This window comes from Sinocyclocheilus grahami, unplaced genomic scaffold (genome assembly GCF_001515645.1).
Source record: "Sinocyclocheilus grahami isolate Dianchi unplaced genomic scaffold, SAMN03320097.WGS_v1.1 scaffold2359.1, whole genome shotgun sequence".
Taxonomy (NCBI): domain Eukaryota; kingdom Metazoa; phylum Chordata; class Actinopteri; order Cypriniformes; family Cyprinidae; genus Sinocyclocheilus; species Sinocyclocheilus grahami.
This window is the reverse complement of record NW_015507538.1, coordinates 6,894-19,629: the sequence shown is the minus strand read 5'-3', so window position 1 is coordinate 19,629 and position 12,736 is coordinate 6,894. Positions and strand designations below refer to the sequence as shown.

At 39.7% G+C, this 12,736-nt stretch overlaps 1 protein-coding gene and 1 pseudogene across 1 annotated transcript; both read left to right on the top strand.

Moving 5' to 3' along the window:
* Window positions 1-442: 442 nt before the first annotated feature.
* Window positions 443-2,737, top strand: LOC107574839 (protein NLRC3-like; the record flags this gene model as incomplete). The annotated part of the gene is made up of 3 exons (XM_016261273.1): window positions 443-821; window positions 883-1,378; window positions 2,722-2,737. Coding segments are annotated over exons 1-3 (891 nt in total), but the record flags the coding sequence as incomplete, so codon positions are not given.
* Window positions 2,738-10,433: 7,696 nt separating this feature from the next.
* LOC107574843 (uncharacterized) lies at window positions 10,434-12,434 on the top strand (annotated as a pseudogene).
* Window positions 12,435-12,736: the final 302 nt, after the last annotated feature.

Sequence of the window (12,736 nt, the reverse complement as noted above, 5' to 3'; positions counted from 1 at the left end):
TCCTTTCAGGGAGCTGAATTTGTTACAGAAAAAGATCAGTCTTGTGGATCTTCTAAATCACCTTCACACAGAAACCAAACAATTTATGTCAGCAGATTATGATGACTACAATGTCATGTTCATATTTGATGGTCTGGATGAGTGTCGATTACGTCTAGATTTCCAAAACAATCGGAGCTTGTCTGATGTAACAGAATCAGCTTCAGTGGATGTGCTGCTGACCAACCTCATCAAGGGGAATCTACTTCCTTCTGCTCTCCTTTGGATCACCTCTCGACCAGCAGCAGCCAATCAGATCCCTCCTGAGTGTGTTGACCAGGCCACAGATGTACGAGGATTCAACGACCCTCAGAAGGAGGAATATTTCAGGAAGAGAATAAATGATCCGAGTCTGGCTGATAGAATTGTCACACACATCTGATCATCAAGAAGTCTGTTCATCATGTGTCACATACCAGTCTTCTGCTGGATTTCAGCCGCTGTTCTGGAGAGGATGATGGGTAAAGCAGAGAGTGCAGAGATTCCCAAGACTCTCACACAGATGTTCACACACTTCCTGATCTTTCAGACCAAATTGAAGACACAGAGGTATGATGGGAAATATGAAATCGATCCTGATCAGTCTAGAAAGACTATTCTGTCTCTAGGAAAGCTGGCTTTTGAACAGCTGGAAAAAGGGAACCTGATCTTCTATGAGGAGGACCTGAAAGAGAGTGGCATTGATGTCAGAGAAGTGTCAGTGTACTCAGGAGTTTGTACCCAGATCTTCAGAGAGGAGTTTGGACTGCAGCTGGGGAAGGTGTTCAGCTTTGTTCATCTGAGTATTCAAGAGTTTCTTGCTGCTTTATTCAAGCTGCTGTCCTTTTTCTGAACAAAACACAGGACTGAGGAAGGTGTTCAGGATACCAATGACCAGTTTACTGAAGAGAGAAGTGGACAAGGCCTTACAGAGTGAGAATGGACACTGGGACCTTTTCCTCCGGTTCCTTCTAGGTCTCTCACTAGAGTCTAATCAGACTCTCTTACAAGGCCTCCTGAGAAAGAGAGTAAGCAGCTCTGATATCAATCAGGAAACAGCTGAATACATCAAACAGAAGATCAGGAAGAATCACTCTCCAGAGAAATCCATCAATCTGTTCCACTGTCTGAATGAACTGAATGATCGTTCACTGGAGAAGGAAGTCCAAAAATACCTGAGCAGAACAGATTACAGTCGTCTCTCTGGAGTCAAACTGTCTGCTGCTCAGTGGTCGGCTCTGGTGTTCGTGCTGTTGGACTCAGAAGAAGAGCTGGATGAGTTTAAACTGAGTAAATATGATCCATCAGAAGAATGTCTCCTGAGGCTGCTGCCAGTTATCAAAGCATCTAGAAAAGCTGAGTGAGTATTTTACAGTGTCTTTGTTTTATTGACTTTATTTTATACAGTAGGCCTGTGTTTCTTTACACTGTTTCTGTATATTTTGAGGTCTTTCTTATTTGACACACTCAGCTAAAATCACAGAGAGCTCTACTAATGATCTGATGAGTTAAATCAAGAGTATTTAATAAGAGAGATTCATTCAAACTGTGCAAAGTTAAGGTGCCTCCAGGAACAGGGTTGTGACTCTGATATTACAAATATTAGATTGAGATCATCATCAATCACTTAAAAGTTGCATTCAGGTTTGTTGGAATAAATGAAAATAATTCAAATTCTAATAATAAATAAGTATAATAATTAAATTTCATTAAATTAAATTATTAGACAAAATGTCTCTTAGTAAAACTGGGGAAAAAGCAAAAGATCTTTAGTCAATGCCACTCGAGGAACAACAGATGCATGTGATCATGTGACAGCCATTTATGGGGCTGTCATTTTACTTTTTTTTTCTCCAGAAAAAAATGTTTAAAAAAATATAAATATGTTATCATGGATAAGGCTAGCTTGTATAATTTCATGACACTGTTTGTACATCAGATATACATGTACCGAAATCTTCAATAACATTAACCATGTTTGATTTGACAACATTCAGTATTTTCCTGATTTAGCAAACTATTGTCTGGTCAATAAGAATAATCCTCAAATGACAAGTCAACAAATCATCTGATGAATGTTGCAAAAATAATAAATAAATAAATAAATAAACCTATGCAACACTAACAATTTACACAAATTCCCTAGAGTATGGACTCATTTTGGCATCAAGTGAGGACTCCAGTTGGGCATTAATTGTAATCTTGACTAACTTGTAACCTTTATTAACAAGTGTTTGTACAACACGAGTTGATCTTTGGTTGACCAATCAGCAAAAAGGTGTGTTTCATGTCCGCCTACATGTTTTTTTATTTTTTAATATAAAAACACATGATCACAATGTACACGATCTGTACCGCTCCACTATAAGCAGGCTGAATACAAATTAAAATACAAATTCTTCTTCAGTAGTTAAGGTTAAGACTCCAGTAGTTTGGGAATATTTATGGGAATATTTGGGTCCTGTTTGTTGAGTCAAATCTTAATTTCAGTTTGAATCTGAAGTCTATTAAACTGGGATTTAACCAGACACTCTCTGTGTCTGGTTTAATAATTGATATCTATAATATGTATTACATCTGTGGTTTTCAGCAATTATATTGGACACATTACGCACTAATAACTCATTTTTAGTTTTATGTATATTTTCTGCAGTTTTTCCGGCTGTTGTATTACACAGAAAGGCTGGTCTGCTCTGATTTCAGCTCTGAGATCAAACCCCTCACACCTGAGAGAACTGGATCTGAGCCTTAATAAACCAGGAGATTCAGGAGTGAAGCTGCTCTCTGCTCTACTGGAGGATGCACACTCTAAACTGCAGAAACTACAGTGAGTCTCATCACATCTCAGTAACTATAAGGTTTGGAATAAAAAGTAAAAACTCATATGTGTTTTCTGTAGAAGTGGTTTTGTTTGCTGCCCTCTTACCCTCAGTTCAGACCCTTTAAACCAGTGGTCGGCAACAGGCGGACTGCGGGCCAAAACATTTTGAAGCAATGTTTTATTTTTAGATGAATTGAGAGCTTTTAACTTGAAAAGTTCTCAAAAGACATTCAAAAGAGTCTGTGGATCGCTACACACACCTCTAAAAAAGCTGTCAATATGTGGTATGAAAAAATTAACAGTGAACCACTGAAACGTAAAAGTAGGCTACGTCAAATAATTATTACAATAAGTTAGGTTCCATTGTGTAACAAGCAAATTAAAATGATACACATTTATTATTCACAATATGGAAAGAGGAAATAAAACACAGTTTGTTAAGAGCATGACTCAAACATGCAGTTAATGGGCTTATTCAAGTCCTCTTTTATTTTTTTAGTTAATTTTATCCATTCCACATCTCCCACATATGTGTGTTTTAGCAAGGCTGTCTGTGTTGCAAGTTGGTGAATGAAGATACTTACCAGGTTACGTATCACTACTCTGCTTTATTAAAGGGGTGGTTCATTGCGATTTCACTTTTTTAACATTAGTTAGTGAGTAATGTTGCTGTTTGAGCATAAACAATATCTGCAAAGTTACGAAGCTGAAAGTTCAATGCAAACGGAGATATCGTCTTTTAAAATTCTGGCAGTTTAATGCCTACAAAAACGGCTGGTAGGATATACAACAAGTTACTTCCCAGGTTCGTGACATCACAAACCCAGATAAACCCCGCCCTCGGGAAAAGGCAGCAAAAGGGGGCGAGGCCATGCTGCACTGCTTTAGAGAAGAGGAAGAGAAAACTAGAGGTGCACGTAAAAATCTATTCATATATGAATCGCGATTCTGTCTTCTAACGATTCTAATGGATTCACAAGATTCAAAATCAATGTTCAAAAGCAGCAGTTCTCAATACTGTTCCTCGCGTCCCCTGCTCTGCACATGCTCTGCATCTCTCTCTCTCTCTCTCTTTCTCTCTCTCTCATTCAGCTCAGCTCCAACAATGAACTGTTCCAATTATACACTTATTTTCACATAGCTATGAGAAGCATTATCATGGACGTGTGCATGCGTTGCTGTACTGTATTAAAGCTTTAATCAGGATAAAACCATATATTAAAAGCTAGCATAAGCAGTAGCATTTACAAATAAACAGCGTATCTAAAAGTATGAGACTGAAACATTTGCATATTCAGCAGATCTACACCTGAGGGAAACGTCAGATTCTTAGTTCAAACACACCTTTGTAAAAAAGCCTATGGGTGAGACTTCTAGTTAATTAGCCGCTATAGGGAAATAACCAGAAGAATTACAACGCGCAGTAAACAGTTTGCCCTACAAACCAGTGTGTTCATAAATAAGATAATACATTAAAATAATATGGTAAGACACACCAGTTTGTAATATCAAGCACCAAAATGAGCTGTTTTGTACAGATAAAAAAAGCTGGAAGGGAATGAGGCCAGAAGCAAGACCCATAAAATTTACAAATGGCCACCCATTTTTACGGGAAGAATAAGGTGGATAGGATGTCCAAAATAATCAAATATCTCAATTAATATTAACCAATATTTGTGATTAGGTACTAATTAGAAACACATTCTAAATTTAATGATCACTTGAAAATTACAGTCAGATTAAACACGCAGCTACAATAAATAATAATATATATTATTATAAATAAATATAATAAACTCAATCCTAACAAATTAAGTGAACTTTGCAGAAGAGCAAGTAAAAGATATGTCATAGTTATACTATAATTTTACTATTATCACCTATTTAGTATTATAAACTAGTTCAGCATCACAATCAGGAAATATGTGGGTAGAGTGCATTTAAATTAATGTTTTAGTTTCTGGCAAGTTAAAATCTCTATAGCACCGATCCTGGTGTATAGAAAAAGTAGTGCTCATATAAACACACACACAAACACACTCTCACCCTAAAGTTTAAACACATTCTCAGAGATCATTCATGTTCTTCACTCGCTGCAGGCTGAGTTACTGCGGTGTTGGAGAGGAAGGCTGTGCTGCTCTGATTTCAGCTCTGAGATCAAACCCCTCACACCTGACAGAACTGAATCTGAGATGTAATAAACCAGGAGATTCAGGAGTGAAGCTGCTCTCTGCTCTACTGGAGGATCCACACTCTAAACTGGAGAAACTACAGTGAGTGTTATAACATTATTGAACACAAACACAAAACTGTGTGAAAATAATGCCAAACAAAAACATTTCATGTTAAAGGGATAGTTCACACAAACATGAAAATTCTATCATCACGTTACTTTTCTTCAAGTAATTTCAAAACAGTGTAAGGCCTCTGCGAATATCGCACAAATTAACGATTGAATCTTCGCATTCCACCAGAAAAACTAAGGACTCTCCTCCCCAGCTATCTATGGTCGCAAAGAAGATCAATGATCAACAGGGCACCTAATTGTCTGGACCTGCTTCCAGTCAAGGCCTGGTCCTTATCCCTTAGGAGGGGGGATCTGAACTGCTTAAACCCTAACTCAAACTAGGATACAAAACTATCTTTGGTTTACGGGCTTTCAAGGACCAGATGCGTGATACCCATGACCATTTAACACATAAATTGCTAAATCTCATAAACAGAAAGCGACAGATTAAGAGCTCCTTGTCCAGGAGAAGAATGGCAGACTCCCAACTCATGACATGGGCATGACCTCAGGACACCTCCCCTTTCCCCCCTGCATTCCAAAAAAGGGATGCATCTTTTACTACTTCCCAGAAAAAGCACGCGTTTCCCCTGTCACAGACAAAGGGACACGAAACTTACACAGACAATTCATAAGACAATCATTTAAAAAGTATAAAAGGGGCAACCATATTCACAAATAATATGTCTTATATATATATGCTTGACGTGTTTCATGTAATCGGTGCAACTTTAATCAGTGTTTTATTACCCTTTTAGGAAATAATGTTATTAAAATGTGTGTAATATGTGAATTTTAATCTTGAACGAATGGGCACGACCAATGCCGAATGTTGAAATGAAGTAAACTTTAATAGTGAGTACAAGACTTGCATTAGGAAACTTTATGAAAGCATCAACCGAGTCTTCGCAAAGATTTTTCTCATGTGATGAATTGAAGCCCCTTTGTTAATGTATGCACATTCCGCCTTGCAAGACGTCGATTGGAAGATAATGCTGTGGGACGGACCTACGCCGCGGATCAAAACCCCACTGCAACACAGATTCAACAGCTCTAGCTCTGGCTGGCTCTTCGCTTTTCGCCGTGTTAAGAGCACTCCAACTTTACCATCAAAGCGACCGGTCATATAACACTCAAACACTTCAGTTGAAGCTTCGCAATCTTCAAAGAACTTGAAGTCTTGCAAACTCAGACTTTTAGCAGAACCGCTCAAGCTTCTTCCGTCATCAAGAGACCAACCAATCCAATGAGGGCTTTCCCAAAAGGATGTCATCCAAACGTCATTCCGGCGCCAGATCAACAAGCAATCAAAAGCCGGGACTCACTCAGGCAACGAGGAAATCAACTCCGCTTCTCAGATTTCAGCAAAACGCAAGTACAAACAAATCTTACAGCTGCTGAAATCGGTGCTGATGATTGAGTTAAGCAGTAAAGATAAGAAAATCTCTGCTTTGGGATTCTCTCAGTTGAATTTAAAACCACTCGTGGAAACGAGTGAGAACTTTGAAAACTTCATGCAACTCCGTTAACTCATTTCCTTCTTCTGAACTGTATGTGTGTGTGTATGTGTGTTTTAGCTTAGCTTTAATGTAACCTAGGATAGCCAATAAAATTCGTGTTTCATTGATAAAGAATCATTGTCTGGTGTCGTATAATTCTAAAGTAAAAAACCTTGCCAAAGATCACGTTACCTAGCTCGTAGCTTACTTATCATAATTGCATTGACCGTGGCCAGGGAACTACAAATATTCAAATTGTTAAAATATACTGAGATCACCGGCTTGCTGGACAACCGTTGATTTAAAGTGTAAACTGTCAAATTTGAATTCAGTTTTAATCAGGTGGACCTATATTTTTAAGATTTGAGTCCTTTCAAAACCTGAGCTAGAAATCAAATTAATGATTAATTCCCTTATCAAGAATTAATGAGTTAAATTCCTTACATCAATGGTGGAGAATGCAGGCAGATTTGACTCAAAAATGAATGACACCAAGATAATATTAAGAAACTTGTCTATTTATGTCCGGAAAAATAGATGAGACATAGAGAAACCGAGTTTGTTGTGTTACCGGATATTTTATTATAGCATGGCAGAGCGTGTTCAATGAATGAAGTGAAACTCGAGGGTTTGTTGTTTAGAATTGAACTGCAGTAGAAACATTTGAATTTTTTCTGTCGGGACAAAATAAGTCGCTCTAAAAAAGCGCACGAAGGAAGAAATTAGCGTTTTCCTCGTTTACTTTCTCTAAAAAGGCCTTCATAGTTCGATTTGTTGCGTGTTCCATCTCCAAATTAGTCTATGATAAATAAATCTCCCGGCTTCAGACCATTAACCTAGCTAATTAATGCTCTTGCCAGTTAATTCACTAAAAAAACTAGTGAACTTGAAAATGCGGTACTCACAGAGTGTCCGAGACGTTATTTTTGTGATGGGAGAATTGTGAAATCTTGATCAAGTGAAATCGTGGTTAAATCCACACGTGTTTTTGTCTGTATAAATCTGTGCTGATATCCGCCGAGGATCTCAATGACAGTGAATTAATTACAGTAAAGCTGTACATTAATTTACCTCACTCTAACGAGTGAGTGTTACACAGCGCTGTAAGATAAGAATCTAAAGAGTGCTTTTTGGTTGTTCAGTGTGGAATGCACTGCCGTTCCCACATGAAGGGCGTAAACTTTAAATGAGACACAGCTTGTGTGTTATTGCAGGATAAGTAGCCATAGTAACAGCCGTAGCCCGGAAGTTTTAACAAACCTTTTCCGGGGTAACTTTCAGTCCGCCAGCGCCATTTTGAGCTGTTTGTAAACAAATAGCCAAGCATGAGCTAAGCTAACTGAAGCTAATGAGTTTGCATGGAAGCATATGCTAAGCTATTAGCATTGAAGGCTAGTGGTTAGCATGTAGCATTTTGGTGGTTTTAAATGCAGTGTTGTGCAGTGTTTGAAGTGTTGAAGTGACTCGATCAGTTACATCTGATTTCTTTCGCGCTTTCCTATGGATTTCATCCTGCCCCTCTCTTCCCTCTCCTCTCATTGAGAAGGAACATTCCCAAACGTGAATGTAATAACCTTGTGTACACAATCATAGTTGAGTTTTAATCACGTTTATTTAAGGTTTTCCCTGGCTTAAAAGCTGTTGCTGTCTTTGTCTTAAAATTTAATCCTGGTCCTCAGCCCATTACTTTAATGCTACGTTGTGATTAATTCAGCTATAAACTGCTCTTATAATTTTAGGAAATCAGTAGATATTAAGTTGCTATACTTAAGGATTTTAAATTGTTAATTTAACTTCGTAATTAACTTCAGATTTGAAATTTTATTTTCATTTCACAAATTAATTACAGTTCCAGCTTCCACATAGCAACGATATCTACTGATTAATTTAATTATAAATTGCTCTTATTATCTACTGACCATAACATTGGATTTTTAATCATTAACTATCAATATTGCTCTGAAATCTTAATTTCAGTAAATAGTTAAATAGGGTTGGGTTTCCCTATTCAATGATTGTTAGTTAATTAACCAAACATCCCACAATTGGTTATAATCACGTTTGTTTAAAAGGTTTGTCCTCTTCCCTTCAGCTTGTTTACTCTTAGCAGTTTAAATGGCCAGAGCCGTGTTGTTTCGTTTCAAAATTGATCCTGGTCATGTGATTAATTCAGCTATAATCGCTCTTATAATATTAATGACATCAGTAGATATTTACGAATTTAAGTAATTATGGATTCAAAATTTAATTTCACTTCATAATTAATTACAGCTTTGGAATTTTAATTTCATAAATTAATTTCAGTTCCTGCTTTCACATGGCAACAATATTTACTGATGAAGTTAATTTATAGGTGCTATTATGATTTAAGGACAACAACATCAAAAGTTTAATCTTTAAGGATAACAAGTTACTAATACAGATTTCATAATTAATTACATATTTGGAATTTAATTTAATAATTAATTACGGGTCCTGTTTCCATATTGTCACAATATTTGCGGAGCAGTTCAACTATAATTGCTTCGCTAATTTTAATGACAAACATCATCAAGATTTTAATCCTTAACGGTCAATAATGCTCAGAAATTTAAATTTCATGGTTAGCTCATTAGGGTTTGGGTTATCCTGCTTCAAGATATTGATTGATTAATCGTAATTTTAATTACTCTCATCAATTTTAATGATAACATCATTAAATTTTAACCAGGAAATATCATTTCTAACTTGAAATTCTAATTTAATTTGCAATTGACCTTCTTTCCTCTCCCTTTCAGTTATTTAATTCACTCAGCAAAATTTTTATAAGTTTGCCCGTTTGGCTTAAGCCTGTTAGTGGCAAAACCCCAAAAGGAAAATTAGGATTTCCTCAGTACTTAGGTTAAGTTGGTTTTTATCCTGCTAACACAGCAAAACCAACCCCCTAGGGGCATCACTTTAACAGCGACACCACCGTGTCATTTTTCTTAATATTGGGAGCAAAACTTCTCTTCTTCTCCTTCTGCTTCTCTCTCTCAGCTGTTTCCTTCTGAGTTGACTACTGCGGTTGTTTGCTGGGATTTTGCCTGTGAGAATCAGAAAGCAGAGATTTTTAGAAATTGAACAGGTATTTGGGAAACTTGAGAACGCCGTTTCAAAATTGTCTTCCATTTGCCCTTCACTCTCTTGCGAAACCCTACCCAGCTAAGAGGACTGATGAACACGCATCTAGGAACGACCTGATTGGTGAACGGTGTCAATCTTAACAGCTAAGGACCCAATACTGTCATTGTTATTATTTTCCCTTCACCCGAAGGAATTTTAATAACCACCACAGTCCTGGTATTTAGAAATCCCCATTTCCAAACACCGGTTTAGAACCACCTTCTAAACCAAACTTAACCAAAAGAGAAAAGAGAAGATAATTTAATTATACTCATTCTACTACTAGAAAAGGGTATTTTTTTGTTTTATCTTTCACTCTCATCTTACCATTTAACTCTCTTTCCTTACAAAAAAGAAAAACATTTTCTCTTACAGGAAAATTGGAAGCAGCCAATTAGTTATCCTGTTCTCTGCTCTGTTTGTTATTTTTCTTTCCTCCCTCCATTCTCTAGCTGTGCTACCTGTTTGTGCTTACTAATTTTCCCCACAGAGACTACAAATTAGGAGCACACTCACCAGAGGATCACAGTCACAGAGAACTACACTCACCTGTCCCTTACACACTCACTGTCAAACCACACGTGACATTGCACACTGACACCTCTGTTTTGCCTTGTTTGTTTTGTTTTCTCTTCTTCAAGGTTTGTGTCAGTTTAGGTTCTAGATCTCCCTCACCGTGCCAAAACATGTCTCGCACAACAGACTCTATTGGCTACTGGGAAGACCTCGAGACATGGCTAAGTGTTGCAACAGACAGCCTCCTACCTAAGGCCGCTGAAACACTGAGGCATCAGACACAGGACCAGCTGGATGACAACATAGCAAACCTCATGAGACAAGACCCAAGTCAGAGCTACAGTCACAAAGAGTTAGCCAAGATCACCGGCTCCTTAAGCTACACACTCATCGCCACCCTTAAGCTGAGCGACAGGCACGCCGCCCATCTCCAGCAGGAGCTAACACGCGCACAACAACGCGTCGAGCAACTAGAACTGGAGGCTCAGGAACGACAAGGAAGGGCCTGATGAAGTGGAACAAGGCGCCGAAGAGGAGATCACTAGGCTAAAAGAGACCCTAGCAGCTACGACCAAAGAAATGGAACAAGGCAAGGCTGACTGACTACGCTGATCTCTCAAACAAGCTACTATATGCGGAACACCTCCTGGAAAAGGCAAAGGCCGACTTCAGAGACAAGAATGGCCGAATCAAAGCCCTTGAAACTCACAAAACAAGATCCGTCGCCTAACACAACAGCTGGACTACATCAAAGAGAAGTCCGACAGCATCAGAGAGGAACTCAGACATGCCTACGAGCTGCGCCCTGAGCCTACAAGGACCCGACGAGCACCAGTCTCACCCCTGCCCAGCAGGACCGGGTCACCTGTTCCTCTACTGACACGTGAGCAAAAGGGGGAGGGGGCAGTGCTGAAACATTCACTGACTCCCTCTGAAGAACTTTACCTCACGACAAAGCTAAAAGAACTTGCTCCAGTCAGCCACAGAGCATCGCATGGCTTGGACCTAAAAGACCTCGACAAGCTCGCCAGAAACATGGCAAATTCACCCCAAGTGTGCCAGGCAGCCAGGATATCCAAGCTTATCTGCAAGACGTCGATTTCCATCTGGAAATGAGACCCAATGTCACAGACAAAGATAGACTCTATTTTCTACGAACAACAGTCAGCCCTGACGTGCGCAGTTTCCTGGACAGGCAGCCGGCTCACACAAAGGCTGACTACCACCTCCTTCGAGAGGCCCTCATTAAAGAATTCGCCGACCCTGAGTCAGAACAAGGACTGGTGGCTGCCCTGGAGACGAGACAAGGACGTCATGACTCTCCTCAAGCCTACTACAGCCGACTCAGACGAGCATACTTCGGAACTCGCAACGAACCGAACATGGAAGAGGATCTAAACTTCAAAACTCTCTTCCTGAGAAACCTCCATCCTGGAGTAAGCCACCATCTGGGCGTTCTCGCATGTCCGTGAACAATGAATGCTCAACAGTTGCGTGACTTGGCACATAAAGCCTATGGCAAACAGAAGATGGCCGCAGAAAAGGGCACCCAAACCCCAGCAGTTCTTGACTTCAACACTCAAAGTCAAGGTCTGTCTCTAGAGGGCGCCCAGCATCAAGACCATGCCAAACCGCCACACAAAGAGTTGAACACACCCTCGTCCAACAGAGAACGAGACTCCCATGCTGGTACCCGACCTAAACCGAGGAACAACCATTGGGATGGACCGCGTGGACGACAACACTCACCTGGACGTCACTGGGAAAAATCTTGGGACCAATCCAGACCTCGTGAGAATCAATGGGACAGATCTTGGAATCAGCCAAACTCATTTGGAACCTCAAGAGGAAAAGGCTCGTGGGAATCCAACAGAACCTCCAAGGGAAAACAACAAACACACCCTGGGGCAACCAGTCCAAGGAGTCAACGAAGGAACTCACAAAGATTCCAAGCTGACCAAGCTCAAACTGAATCCACACAAGAACAAAAGACATCACCATGTTTCGACTCACAAGAGCTAATGAAAATGATGATGAAAGAGTTCTTCCACCAAAAGGAGGAGGACCGGAAGTGGGAAAAGAAAGAGAAACCAGAGTCAGCCTGACTAGCAGTCGGAAGAGAAGGCAGCGACCAGCTGACCCAACCAGCCACAAAGAACAGCACTCCTTCACCTCACTCTCAGAGAACAGTAACCTCTATAACTTCAGACGGACAAGAAATCCCACCTGAACAACCCTCAAAACCGTCAGAAACTGACCCAACACCTGATGCGTCAGATCACAGCAGCGTCCAACAAACACCTGCTGACGAAACCACTCAAGTTCCTGAAAGTGCTGTCTTGGTCATCTGCCACTCCTCCGACGAACACCAGATCAGTCCTGACATCCTACCTGTCTCATCCCAAACTCCAGTCCCTCAACTACTGGGCGACCTCATTGAGAAAGGTATAG